At 42.2% G+C, this 14,921-nt stretch overlaps 1 protein-coding gene across 1 annotated transcript in view; it reads left to right on the top strand.

Annotated features, from left to right (window-relative positions):
* ERGIC2 (ERGIC and golgi 2) overlaps positions 1-14,921 on the top strand; it is a 162,518-nt gene that overhangs the window by 136,662 nt on the left and 10,935 nt on the right. Inside the window, exon 13 of the mRNA XM_029599996.1 lies at positions 2,745-2,907. Within this exon, the coding sequence (XP_029455856.1) occupies positions 2,745-2,907 (163 nt within the window). The remainder of the gene's footprint in view (positions 1-2,744; positions 2,908-14,921) is intronic.

The following is a 14,921-nucleotide window of genomic DNA, read 5'->3' as shown; positions in this document are numbered from 1 at the left end:
TTGATGGCTGACATGGCCGGCAGTAGGTTTAGCCAGTCTGTCTTTTGGAACCTGTTTGAAGTATAGAGCTCAATTCCATGCCCTCCTAGAGCCAGTTGTTTTTGTTCCAGATTGTTCCTCTTAGGGTATATGTAGGGCAAAAAGCTTGTTGCCAACAAAAATAATTTATTGTGCTGTTTAGCACTTGGTAGTTTCCCCTCTGTTTTTTTTTTTTTTAAATTAGGGTTAGCCTGTAGCTAGGGATTCCCCTTGTGTGAGGACTGATATCCTGCTTGTCCTCAGAGAAAGCAAAGTTGCTTACTGTAACAGGTGTTCTCCAAGGACAGCAGGATGTCTTTCCTCACAAAACCCTCCCACCTCCCCTTGTAGTTGGTTTTTCTGATTTTTTTTTTTTTTTTTTTTTTATGCCAAAATACAAGGTTGAAGGGACCCCATGTGGACATGTGGAATAATAGCATGTGTGAACACACTCAATGAGGCACAGTCAGAGTTATAGAAACTTTGACATAAGTTTTCCATGCCAGGCTTCATTGGATAATGTCATCCTGTGTGTGAGGATTGATATATTTATATCCTTGGAGAACCCCTGTTAAATTAACAACTCTGCTTTCTTGGTTTTCTTTTCTATTCCTTTCCGAACCATTCTTAACATTTTATTTGCTTTTAGTCGGACACCTGCTTTGGGTGTCCAGGTGATAGCGGCCTCTGTGTTAGCCGCGCGCTTGCATGTGTTCACAATTTAGGCGCATTGTGCGCTTAAGTTTGGGATGCCCAATTAGGTGTGGTTTAGGTTGCTGATGTTTGTTTTCCCTGTTAGCCTCATGAGTAACTGCTTATTAATATATCTGATCACATGACTTATTTATAGTTACAAGCAAGCTAAGATAAATGGCATATTTATTCTCAGAACTTATAGGCCTTATGTTAAGCAATTACACTAGCTATATTAGTGATTCTTTGTTCCAGTAATTTTTATCCTGTTAACAAAGTTTTCACATTAAATAGCTTCTTAATTTTCTTAATTTTCACAATATAAGGCTCTCTCTCTCATCCACAAAGCCCTATACAATCCTGAAATGAACTGGTTCAATGAATCCTTCCGTTTTCACCAGTCTAATAAGCCCACCAGACTAGCACATCTCGCAACCATGCCTATCCCCTCTCCTAAACTCTATAAACTCACTTCCACAAGAGCCCGTGCACTATCGATAGCCGGGCCGACCCTCTGGAACAAAATGCCTGTTGAACTACGGCAAGAAGAATGCCTCATCTTTCAAGCGGAAGCTCAAGACCTGGCTCTTTGCAAAAGCATACACTTAATTTTTCACTATACCTCACCACTGTCCCCACTCTCCACACTCCTCCCCTGTTTCCCATTCTACCGCCCCTCTCTCCCCTCCCTTTTTCTCCACCACCTTCTTTTCTTTCTCTCTGCCCCCCCTCTTTCCTTGCTCTCCTCCCTTCTCTTCCCCATCTTATCTCCTAGCCTGATTAAAATTAACCTCATAGTTTTCTTTCTTTTGTACATATGTATATAATTGCAAACTTTGTTAATAATTTTATTGCAAAACTTCCCATGTTATTGTTCCCCCCTCTCGTTAATGCCTTGTTATCATGTTTTTACTGTTCAATGTAAAGCGCCATGCCGTGCGTTTGTTTTTGCGTTACAATGTGAACCGATATGATATCCTGGATGAATGTCGGTATATAAAAATTTTAAATAAATAAATTAATTAAATAAATTAATTTTCCACAACATCTTCTTTTGTCTTGGTCTCATCTTGTACATTAGAGCACGAGACATTTTCACTGCACTGTGACAGCTGAGTTTTTAATTAACCAGTTTCTGCATTTTTAAGGAGAGGATAATAAAATGCCTTTACTGGGAAATCTCTATATTTATAATAAATGGAGTAAGTGCTACCTACATATTCCGCATGTTGCACTTACTTTGTGGCACCTTCCCCCAGGCTGACACAAGATTATGTACTAATTTGATAGGGTACCCCAGCAGAATTTCACTTGAGTCAGGCCCCACGCAATGGAACTCTCCCCCCCCAGAACTGCGACTAGACCCCTGCCCAATTTCCTTAAAAAAAACAAAAAACAAAAACTCAAAACGTGGCTATTTAAATCAGCGTTCCCAGAACCGCCCGGGTAGCCATACCAACTCACCGTAACTTGTCTCATGGCACCCAGCAAGCATGGTATTTTGTATCAAGTTAACTCTGTATTTCATTTATTTAGTCTTTCGTACCTCATGTACCAATTTCGGATCATCCTTGGTGCATCCAAAGCCCCTCCTATTTTAATGTTATTTATTCAAAGCTATTGAATGTTTTATTCAAAGTTATTATATGTTTAAGGTTCTCTGTAACGCTCTCATGCGAAGTTATTGTCCCACTGTAAACCGGTTTGATTTGTATCCTATACAAGAAGATCGGTATATAAAAGTTAAAAATAAATAAATGTGTATTAAATTTTACAGGAAAGATTGTTTGTTTCAAAGGTATATGCCAGAAAGGTATGGTGAAGTATCATTAACGATGAATTATGTAATTTCAAGTTTCCACACTTGTGAACAATTCACCTGTTCTCCCTTTTCCCTGAGGAAGGGAACTTAACATCTCTGAAAGCTTTCTGCTTAAAACTCATTATCGTGATGATATCATTTCTACCCACTACTTTACTTTTAACAAAGTGTGTTTTTTGACATTCTAACACAGTACCTTTCTGTTCATTAGGAGCGTGTGATCGACCATGCTTCAGGCAGCCATGGGGTATCGGGGATATTTATGAAATATGATATTAGTTCACTAATGGTGACTGTGACAGAGGACCACATGCCGTTCTGGCAGTTCTTAGTGAGGCTCTGTGGCATCGTTGGAGGAATCTTCTCAACAACAGGTAATGTCAAAACTGTCTTTTGTGAAAAGGGAAGAGGGAGAAAAGCATTGTAGCAATGTTAACTAGATTTCTATTTACTCCATAAGAATTAATCATTAAAAGGACTATATTGCTTGAACGGTTATAAATGTCAATTCATTTTCTTTTCTCTAAATTAGCATGATTTCTGGTTTATTTTATTCACAACAGTTTCTTCCTGCTCCTTTAGGCTTCCAGGTCAATTGGACCTAGTATCTGTTGGACTGCAGGCACCAAGTGCCTTAGTTTTGCAACTAGCTGGGTTATTTTTCCCTCCCTCCCTCCCTCTTTCTTTCTCCCCTCACCACCTAACTTTGATTGTCCATTTAGCTTAGTCATTGGACCAGCAGCCATCAGTTAGGGGCTACTGACCCCAGCTCCTTCCAAAACCTGATACATGTGCACCTTGATTTCAGCCATTAGGTGTCAGCATTGTATAATGGTTAGGACGCTCTTCATGGGGCTGTGGACGTGGTTTCCAAAGTAGCCCCAGCCAGTTTGGGGAGCAGAAGATAGGCCACAAATTGAAACTGGGTGTTGTGCATGCTACTGAGCTACGAGGCCAACACAAATAGATTTACTTTTTAAGGGGGAGTTTGTCATTTTTAAATGTTATGACAAATTTCCACTTTTCCATTTTAAGTGGATCATGTCATTTGGGGGGAGGGGGGAATTTTTTTTTTTTTTTACCCTGCATTCATATGGGATTAGCATATTCCTGGTGTACACGGTCTACCATATGCAAGCATGTTTCTCTCTGCTTCATTGGGGATGGAGCTTGCTGTTTCCCTGGTAAGGAAATGCAAAAGTTGCCTTTGTCCTTTTAGTAGGCATTGATAAAGTAAGTGAATGAAAGTACTGCTCTGGGCACTCTTAGCTGCTTCAAAGAACATAAACCTCTGCTTCTTGTTAGTGGCAGCAAGTCGTACTAACTGATTGTATGCCTGTTGCTAATAGGGGAAGAAATGAATTCCATCCCTTTAAACAGTTAAGCTATTTGAGTGTGAATGTATCCCTGCTGATTTCAGGTCTGGGCCTCCTGTTGACATTTTAAAATGATCTAATGCCATTAGATTAAAAAAAAATGTCAAGATAAAAAGTAAACAGAAGAGATAATTCTTAGTTTACTGAAGAAATGGCAACTAAATTGGACTAAAAAATGTTTTGTTTTGTTTTTTTTAACAATTATCTAAAGGCAAGTGTTTTCCTAGAATACACCCTGATGGGCCATGTAGTGGAGATTAATTAATGATGTACAAAAATTAAATCTTTTCTGATGGAAAGGAAGCTGTAAAACTAGGGATCACAATATGAAACTCAGGAACAATGTCAGGAAGTATTTCTTCACGGAAAGGGTGGTGGATGCATGGAATGCCCTCCCAGAGGAGGTGGTGATGGAATTCAGAAAGGCATGGGACAAATACAGAGGATCCCTGCTGACTAAAGAATGGAAATAAACAAATGGAGTAACTTTACTATTACTCCTGAAGTTTACATTTAACAAAAGACTTGGGGGTAGCATGGACAGTGCAGCAGTTGCTTCTACCCTTTAAAAATTAAAATTTAAATAAAAAGCTTATTGGGCAGACTAGATGGACCATTTTGGTCTTTATCTGCCATCATTTGCTATGTCACTATGTAATGGAAATGAAGTAGCAAAGTATAATATGGCTTGATTTTAAAGTAAATGACTAAGGCAACAATGCAAGTGAGAAGGTCCTCGCAGTGTAAAGCTCCCTTACCTCCAAATGCTTCTGGCAGAGTGTCCCATGTCGTGCAGCATCCAAGGGCCATGTATAGCACTTCCTGCTCCAGGAACTCTCTTATAGGTCTTACTACTGGGGGTCACTGACTGACATCACTGCTTGCTTAGCTATATAAGCAAGTTTCCTGCTTCCAGCTAGCACCTCAGCAACAGGTCCCCTGCACTTATCAGTTCTCATTACCTTGCTGTGTTTGTCTCCTGCCTTGCCTTACCATGTTCTTCTTGTGTTCCTGTTGTGTCTCCTTCCTGCATTCCTTGTCTGCCATGTCTTCCCCTGGTTTCCTCCCTTCTGTCCTTGTCTCTTATCTCCCAGGCCCATCCCCTACTTCCCTCTCTCATTGTTTTGGATGACTTCTTGGCTCTGACCTTGGCTTGGACCTTTACTCTGCTTTACAGCTCCTTGCCCTGACCTTAGTATAGACATTGAGTCTGCTTCTGGCCTGCTTACCATGACCTTTGCCTGGACCTCGTCTCCCTTAGGTTCTGGGGGCCACAAGTCCTCCTGGCCCCCAGAACCCAAGGGCTCAACTTGCGAGGAAAGGGGTTGTCATGTGAAGACACCATGCTCCATGGCCCTTGTCAGTGAATGAGTCTACCACCGCCTGTCAGAGCCTTACCCATCTCTTTATGGGCAAGGCAGTGCCAACTTGGCAGTGGCCAAGGGCTCACTTTCTCTTATTTGTGACAAACAGCTGTAAAATCACATTGAGTGGCAGATACTTCCCTAACAGAAGTGGCTTCCAAGAAGGTATTTGGGTAACTTGCACAGAGAAGCATTTATGACTAAACAGCAGTGGTAAGACTGCTTTGAGTTTCCAAGTTGGCATTGAGGTAACCTGCATGAAGTGATCATGGTTAATATCTAAACTTCATGACCATGGGGAGACTGAATAGTTTGAACAAATGCCTTCATTAATTTGGGTAGCTGTGTGGATTATTAGAAAACTTGGAATTTATCACACCCTGTCCAGGAGCTGCCCTCTAACTTTTTATTTTTTAATTTTTTTAAAAATCCTCCTAGGTTAGGGTGATGCCTGAGGGGGAGGGAAAGGGAGTCTTTCACCACTGGAGCTGCCACTTAATTCTCTATCTTGATCAGCCCAACAAGGCCTCAGTCCAAAGCATGGAATGCATACTCTACCATCTGCTGGAGACAGAATAATGGCAGGCTGAGCTCACGACAGATACATATATGGGATGACTTCAGCAAGCCTGTCTTTGTCTCCATCTGCTGGTTAGTGGGCATAACCCATATGTCAGGACTGGACTCAAGGAAAGAAAATTATCAGGTAAGAACAAATTTCTCCCTAAGATGTGGAAAAGCATGTGGGTGTTGGATTTATTGTTCTTGTAAGAATCCTAGAAGATGACGAGGCCAGTACTTAACAGATTGTGGGCATGCTTGGGACTGATATGGTAGTGGTAGGAAAAGGATTAAAAATTCAAGTAAGACATAAGAGATGAGGTGTTGGGTTGCATATGGGAATTTATATGCTTACATACCCAAGAAGAAGAATCTCCACTGAGACGACTAGATGGGCTAATATGCTCTGTTTCTGTTGTCATTTACTATGCTACTAAAGAAAAGACATAAAGTGTGAATGGGTAATGTTTAGTTGTGACAGTTCTGGGTTCTATAGCTCTAAACATACGGAGCTGCATGGGGTGGCACGTGACAAGTCATGTGACACAGTGTGAATACATGAAAATACAACATGCAGGCATGTTTTAGTTATAGCATGTGGGTGGTGTCATCCGTTAACCCAGCTTTCACAGCTCAGAGATTTTACCAAGCATGTATGGGAAGTTTTGGCTTTAATGCCTTTTTTACTGCCTCATTTACTGCCTTTTTTACTGCCTCATTAGTTTTGTTTTGTTTTTTTGCTGCTGCCTCAGCAGCCTATCAAACGGAACTTTAAAGATGAGTTACATGATTGTGGAAAAGCCCAAGGCCAAGAAGTCTGCTGTCAGCAGCTTGAAGACCTGTATGTATGAGCGTTGGGAGTCCATCTGCTGTCGTTGAAGTATTGCATTTATTTGGTATGGTGGCCCTAAGGAAAGCTCCAGCAGTGTGAGGCTGAGCAATGGAGCCACTTCTAGTCCAGAAGTAAGGTATCATTGGACTTTTGGCACAGGAAATTCAGATGGGAACCTTCCCCTTTCGCGCTCATAAGCCCAGGAAAGCTCCTTTGCACCACCTATAGCACCAGTTTACGAATCAGCCTTAGGTCAGGGGTTGAATATGGTATGAAGCATATAGCAGAAGATGAGTCGCTGAGAAGAGCAGTTAAACATGAGGGATGCCTTTTGGGGCCATCTCCCTCTGAGACAAAAGATTAGCGCAGGACTCCACCGGTGCAGGCCTTTTCTTGACACTGAGGCAGGACATAGCCTCATTGGCACATGTCCTATCATCGTGTGAAAGATCTTCTTGGCACTGAGTTATTTTACTCAGACCTGGGTATGAGCAGAGTGCCATCTGTCATCGGTGCAGAGTTCGCATTCCAGGGCGCAGTCTATAAACTTGGCATGGTATAGGAAATGCCTCAGCATATAGGCCCAAGAGTCCCTTGCTAATGTTACAGCACAGAAAGAGATGCTGCTGGTACCGAACATGGACCAAGGCACCATTTGGGGCTTGTTGATACAGCCTTGCAGAGCACCTCAGAGCCAGCTGCTGCCACAGTAATATAGCTGCAATGGCACAGAGTTCCACTTAGGCTTATCTCCACTGAGTGTTATCTGTAAAACCTATCAAGGTTTCTGAAGAGGGTGTTTCTCAAACTGCGACAGAGGGTTCCTCAGCCAGTGGGAGCCCAGTTGTTAGATTTAGTGAAGAATTTACTTGCCTCTATAAGCCCTGAAGAACAGAGAGGAAGACTAGAACTTCTTCTGTTCAAGATGGAGGACATTTTTTCACATAGTGGGGCCACCTAGAGTCTCACACTGATATGTACCTCTTCTTTAGAGCTTCCAGCATTGGGTGTAAGTCCTAACCATGAGGTGATGAATTCTTCTCCTCCAGGAGAGTTCCTTCATGAATTGGAAGGGGTAGTAGTAGGAGCTCTTCATTCTGAGTTCCTACTAGATGTTTTCCCCAGACCGGTGGAAAACTCTTTATTTGCTCTCATCGTCGGGGTTGTGACTGTGTTCCCCTGTGGTCAGGGGAGGAAGAGGATTACATGGGGATTCCCTCAAATCCTTTGATGGATTTGAGGGAATCCTCTGAGGGTTTGAGGGATTTGAGGGATTCCTCTGAGGAATATCTGATATTCCAGGTTCTTGGCTGAGCTGGCAAGATGCTGTCCATCACTGTTAGAAAGGAAAAGGATCAGAGGACAGATGTCTCTTGCTTCATTCCTTCAACTCCCAAAAGTTACCATAGCTATCCTGGTTCACAAATTCTCAAGGACCTGCAGATGAGGATGTGGCAGGGAGATTAAGGTCAATTATGTACTTGCAGAGACTAAACAAGTTGTTGGTTCAGTAGAGATTCAAGATGAATTAATTCCAGACTATTCTTCCCTTGATTCAGCTGAAGGATTGAACGTGCACTCTGGTTCTGAAGAATGTTTATGCACACATGCCCATTCATCTCACCCATCGGAGCTGAAGAATGCCTTTCTGCAGTCCCAAGGGTGTTCACAAAATCTCTTGCAGTAGTGGTGGCACAGCTTTGTGGCAAAATGTATGCATATACCCATACACGGACAATTGACTAGTGATGGATCCATCTCAGTCGAGTTCTGGAGTCCTTTGAAAAGACCATACAGCTCCTCCAGACCCTGGGTTCCCTGGTCAACTTTGCCAAATGAAAAGGTTTTGGCTCAAAGAATGCAATTCATAGGAGTCTGATAGACTCACTTCAGGAGAAAACGTTTCTCTTAGTTGAAAAGCCTGTTAAGGTCTTTCCTTCAATAGAATGCAATGTCCTAAAGGTTGGTCCTGGTCCTTCTTGGACACATGGATGCTGCAAATTCCTCTGGCTCATCTGTTGAGGGATCCCCAGCTATCTCTATTTTCTCTGTCAGGAGCCCCTCTCCAGCCAGAAGACTCATTATGAAACCTTGGAGGTTCAACTTGAACAAAATGCATTAATGCAAGCTCACATCCATAAGGCAGTAAGAGCCTCCTTCATGTATCTTAGTCAGATTCAACCGCTATGCAACTTCCTCAATCAGCACAACCTGGCTACTACTGTAATTTATTTGCTAATCACCAGTTGAATTGACTACTATAACTTACTAATGAATGGCATCTCATTACAGTTTAAAACGCCTACAAAACACTGCAACCAGAATTCAGGTAGGGGCAAAAGCATCAGTCCCATCCTACATAAATTGCACTGGCTTCCAGTAGAAAGCAGGATAAAATTCAAAACATTCTGCCTCATCTTCAAATGTGTGAATAGACTCCAGAGTTTTTCCTCGCTTCTTACACACCCTCCAGAAATCTCCAGTCCTCACAAACTACCCTTCTATCTGCCCCCCCCCCCCCTTTGTCATCAGCAAAATTGAACTGCACAAAAAAAAAATCTGGAGAACCATGCTACTACGTCTCTTTCCAAAGAAAATCAATAAAGCTGTTCAAACCTTTCTTTAGCCTAATAGTCAGAGTATTAAGATCTACCGGTAGTATGCTGGGATATGTATGCAAGATTGATTGCACATGACACTATAACATATGCTACTATTAATGTATCTGTGAGTCTAGTTTAAACTGGTTTTAATCTGCTTTAAGACTATTCTTGGAAAAAAGCAGAATATCAAATGTTTGTAAATAGATATGGTTCCTCTTATTCATTTGGACACGTGAGGCCTGTGAAAGCTCGTAGGTTCAACTTTTATCAGGCAATATCCCACCAAACCTCAGTGACCACTGAGATGAGAGCATCCCTTCAGTGGTGGATGATCTGAGGCTCTAAATGTGGGACTCTTGTTGTATGTTCTACCACATCAAGTGACCTATCTACAGACTCTTCCATCAAAGGGGTAGGGGATGCACACCAGTGTGGCGTGGACCCAAATTTTGTGTTCCCTATGAAGATTTTTCTACAAATCAACCACCTAGGACTGTGAGTGCCATTTGTGGTGTGCTAAAGGTATTTTCTCACCTTGTTTTGGTAAAGAGAATATTGATCCAGATGAACAAACAAGTGGCTGTGTTCTGTGTAAACAGGGAAGTATGGGCTCTTATGCCCTCTAACAGAAGGCCCTCCAAATCTGGATGTGGGCGGGACATCAGTGCCCATCTCCACAAATGTCAGGGATCCAGAACATGCTGGCAGACCACCTCAGCAAAGTGTTCCAAGGACCACTTGCATGGTTTGTATCAAGGAATCATGGATGACTTGTCAGTCACTGCCGAAGGCGAGTGATTGATCTGCTCACCTCAGGAAGCTACAAAAGACGAGATGTTTTGCTCCATGAATCTGAGCCGCTACAAATCAGTTACAGATACTTGAGTATCGATCTTCTCTATATACTGTATATCCACTGATTCCTGTAATCACCGGGACTGTCCCTTGATCTTAATAGATTGGGAAGGGCAGTTGCCAAATGAATTCTGTCTAACTAGTGCACTGTTGTGTGCTGGCTGGTTTATAGATTACAGGTTCAATCATGATTCATTTCAGGGTCACTTCTATTGAAGACACTTACAAAACTGCTACTTGGTCATTTTTTCAATATTTCATTTCCCACTACTGTCTGAACTGCATGTCCCGAAGAAACTAACTTTGGACAAGCAGTTCTGTGCAGCGTGTTCCTAGAAATCTACTGTCCACATGGTGGAGCCAAGTTGTCTAAGAATTTGTTCTCTTGCAACCCTTAGCTTGGGACTACCCATGTGTTAACGGCTAATTCATTCCAGCTTGTCAACTGAGAAAATGTTTGCCTTTTTGTAAGCAGTTTCTCCATAAACAGCAGGATTAATTAGCCATATTTAATACCCGCCTGCCTCTCTGGAGATTGACTACATAGCTCAGGGCTTCCCAAACCCATCCTAGGGCCCCCACAGTTGGGTTTTCAGGATATCCATAATGAATATGCATGAGAAATCTGCATGTACTGAGTCTCCATGATATGCAAATTTCTCATTTGGATTTCCTGAAAACCCAACTGGCTGTGGGGTCCCCAGGACAGGTTTTGGAAGCCCTGACACAGCTTCAGTGTGCATGTGAGGGATCTCCCACTCAGTAAAGTCTTTACTTAGCTGTGAGAGCTGGATCCGTGTTGGTGCCATTGGATGGCATTACCCATGCGTTATGGCTAATTCATCCTGCTATCTGTGGATAACCTTTTTAACAAGTTAGCAAACTTGTTATATGTATTAATTTTCTCTGTGTTGTTTTTATTTAATTATTTGTATTGCTGTATAGCATTTTGTAAGCTGCCTGGATTGTTTAACAGAATGATGGGATATAAATATTGTAAATAAATGTGCTCAAAAAATAAAATATACTTGAGCAAATTACCAAATGTACATGTGTGGGTAGTTTTTGTGGGATAATTTTCAAAAGAAAAGTTTGCATACAAAATTATTTAAGCTGGAAAACATCTTTTAATAATTTTAGTAACTTTAACACACTGAGCAGTTCTTGGTTTGGGGTAGAGGGCAGGTTTGATTTTGTTTATACCTAAGGAGTGTTGGGAACTTGCCCACTGGTGGTGGTGGTGGTGGTGGGTCTGTCCTGATATAGGATACCCTTTCAGTTTTTGTCTGTCTCCATCTGCTGGACAGGAGGCTCGACCCACGGTCTGGACTGATCTGTGGTACTACAGGAATGAAAATTAGCAGGTAAACAATTTTCCTTTTTTGACATTTCTTGTGTCCAGATAATGTATTTTGTTCCTCTTTTTTTTTTTTTTTCCAGAGGAAAAGGGATCTTGGTGATCAGTGCTGGGAAAGGAGGAGGGGGAGAGGGGAATGGGAAGGGAGATGGAAAAGGAATCTTGGGGATAGGAGATGAAGAGAGAATTGGGAGCAGAGGAAAGAAAGGGAAGAGGGTGCATAAAGGGGATCCTGAATCAGGAGAGGGAGCGTGGACAGATACATTTTCACTCCCTTCCTCTCTATAATAACTTTTCTCACTTGCTCATACACATACATCCCACACCAGATCCAGTTCCCTTGCTCATTTTCACACAAGCACAGTCTACATGCGCCCTCACTTTGATCACTCTTTTACATACACATTCCAAATTACTCCTATCATTTCACTCAATCCGACATCCCCTCTGATCCACTCAGTCACATACATGCGTGCCATACTCCACACCCTCTCTGATTCTTGTATTCACTTACACACATTCCAGAACCCCCTTCCTCTGTGCAATGGTAACTGCTTCCTTAGAGCATAGGAGTTGCAATTCAGTGCCTTGGACTGCTGCGTCTTTCTATGCAGTCTGGGGTCAGACTATTGCACTTTGAATTGGGGAGGGGAGTGGGGAGAGAATGCCATAGTGCATTGCAGATCAAAGGGCAATATTGTGACCCTCTCTCTGCTGCACAGGAATAGAAAGCAACCGAAGGTGCCATGTTTCCACTGCTATGCTCTAAGGCAATTGGTTCACAACCTTTTTTTTTTTTTTTTTATGAGTAGCACACCTGGCACAGGGCTCACTTCATTGTGGCATGCCATCACCTTTCCTATCCCCCACTCTCCTGGCATCACTTTCTCTTCATTCTCTTCCTCCAACCTTGCAGCATCATCACCTTCTCTTCCCTTCCCCCTTTAATATCCCCCACGCCTAACAGCATCCCTTACTCTCTTCCCACTTCATCCCTTTGCAATCGTTCCCTTCCCTTTCTTCCCAGTTCTCTACCCCTCCCCCATATCACATTCTCTTCCCTTTCCCTGGTATAATCATTTTCTCCTGGTTTTTCTCTCCCTCCACCACCTCCCCCCAGCAGCATCTTCTCATATCTCTACCCTAGCATAGTCACCTCACCTCCCCTCCCCTCCCTCTCCTTTCACTACTACCAGCATCATCACCTTCTTGTATCTTTCCTGTTCCCCCACCCCATGGCATCATCACTTTCTCTTTCACTCCCTTCTCTCTACCCCTCTGGCACCATCACCTTATCTTCTTTTTCCACTACCCTCACACCATCTTGTGTCATCACTTTTGCTTCCCTTACATCCCTACTGCGCCCTCCCCCTGGTGAATATCAGCTTCCCTTCTCTTAAACTTACATTCCCAGCCCCTGGCATTATCACCTTCTCTCTCCCCCCACCCTCTGGCATCATGACCTTCTCCTTCCCCCTTCTGTCTCCACCCTCCTGGCATCACTTTCTTTTCTCTTTCCTTCCCTCTCCTCTGCACCCCACCCCTACCCCAGCATGATCATCACCTTATCCCTTCCCTCTCCTGGCACCCCTTTGGCAATATCACCATCTCTTCCCTCTCTCCTAGCATCTTGGCACATTCTCCTGTCCCTTCTCCCTCATGTCCTGGAACCATGCCAGCAGCACTTATCTAGTAATTTCTTCTCCCTCTGCAGTCAGAACTGAATGGGGCCAGCAGTGCTTGCAAAATTACACAATCCTGTGGAGTTTCAGTTGCAGAGGGGGAAGCAGAAGCAGCAGCAGAAAAAGTACACTCTGAATCTCAATGCTGGCCAGAGGACATCCTGCAGACCAACTATTGTAAGGGGAAAGATAAAATGAAGACTGCCATAGTGCCTGCATTCTTATGGGGTTCTGGCTATCAACTAGAAGAAAAGCTTGCAGACTAGTTGGAAATGCTGGTCTAAGGAAGCCTAGATTGAGGTGGGGTATGTACTGGCAGCTACCGCAGCAGCTTACACCTACACCTAAACCCGCACCTACCTGCACCTCCATTCCAGTTCTGCTGAGAAGACATTTTGCAGGATAGATTAGAAGTTGCAGTCTTTCCCATAAGCTGCATACTTGTAGGAGATGAAGGGTACTGGATATAGGATACTGCTTTTCGAAAATGGGTCTACTTTTGAGACTTGTTCTTTTCAGCAGCGATACTCTCAATATTTTTTTTTTTAATTAGCAGCTGCAAAAAGAATTATTTAGAATAAACTCTGAAATTTTTCAATGCTGTTTCCTTTTATCCACCATCTCTGAATGATTTATTTAGGGAATCTAGGCTCCTTTACTGACACAGGACTAGAAAGGAAGCCTTCACTGTGATTGAAGAATGTCAAAACAAAGGGTCAAGAAGGTATTCATGTACAAGTCATCTTTTCCCTATAGAGCCTAAGCACATCACCTCTGAAAAACACAATCATTATTTCATTATTGCTCACATTTCCTGAAACGTATGGCTTTTATTAAAAAAAAAAAAAAAAAATGCTAGAATATCTGGGTTGGGAGGTGAGAGTAAGAAGGTGGAGGGGAGGAAATCCATTGTTAATTTAGAGAAACTGTGGTATGATGTGACAGGTTTTTATGAATCAATTTTCACAATTTATTCCCAAGCTCTTGTACCATAAACCATTCTTGTATAATGATTAACTTTGAAAAATTGCTTCCTGATCAAACCCACATACAGGAATATAACAGACAGCAAATGCAACCTATCAGCTAAGTCCTTTGCCAAAAAAAAAGCAGAAAATGTTTTCTAAGAAGAGTTTTTAAAATGATTTCCAGTAAAGACCCAAATGAGTCAGGATTAACTTGATGAGGATATCACTGGATTGCTGTGCTTACCTGCTAATCACAAGCAGATAATTTTAGCTAGCATTAAAAAAAGGCCCTTGGAGGAATGGACAGGTTAGACCAGCTTCTTAAATTTAAAGAAAGAAGTAGGGAAAAGAACTGCAAAATTGGGAGATCTCACAAGGAAAGAGGGATTGCATTGCTGTATATATAGTTGTGAGCAAAAGGTTTTGGCACCCTGGTCAAATTGTATGTTTGAGATATACAGAATGTCATGGGTAGGCAATTCTGGTCCTGGAATGCCACAAACTGATCTGGTTTTCAGGATATCCTCAATGAATATGCATGAAATATATTTGCATACAATTGAGGTAATGCATGCAAATATACCTCATACATATTCATTAGAGTTATCTAGAAACACAGACCTGGCTATGACACTCCAGAGTTAACCCTCACCTACTCAAATTGAACAGAAGCTGATGAAACCTCTACTTGGTTCGAAGTTAAACATGACATCTTTCTGTACATTTTAAGGCATAGGTACTATTTACAGTTTTTTACAGATTCAAAATAAGAAAGTGAATATGGCACGTG

Source organism: Rhinatrema bivittatum, chromosome 4 (assembly GCF_901001135.1).
Source record: "Rhinatrema bivittatum chromosome 4, aRhiBiv1.1, whole genome shotgun sequence".
NCBI lineage: Eukaryota > Metazoa > Chordata > Amphibia > Gymnophiona > Rhinatrematidae > Rhinatrema > Rhinatrema bivittatum.
This window is presented reverse-complemented; position numbering and strand designations above follow the sequence as displayed.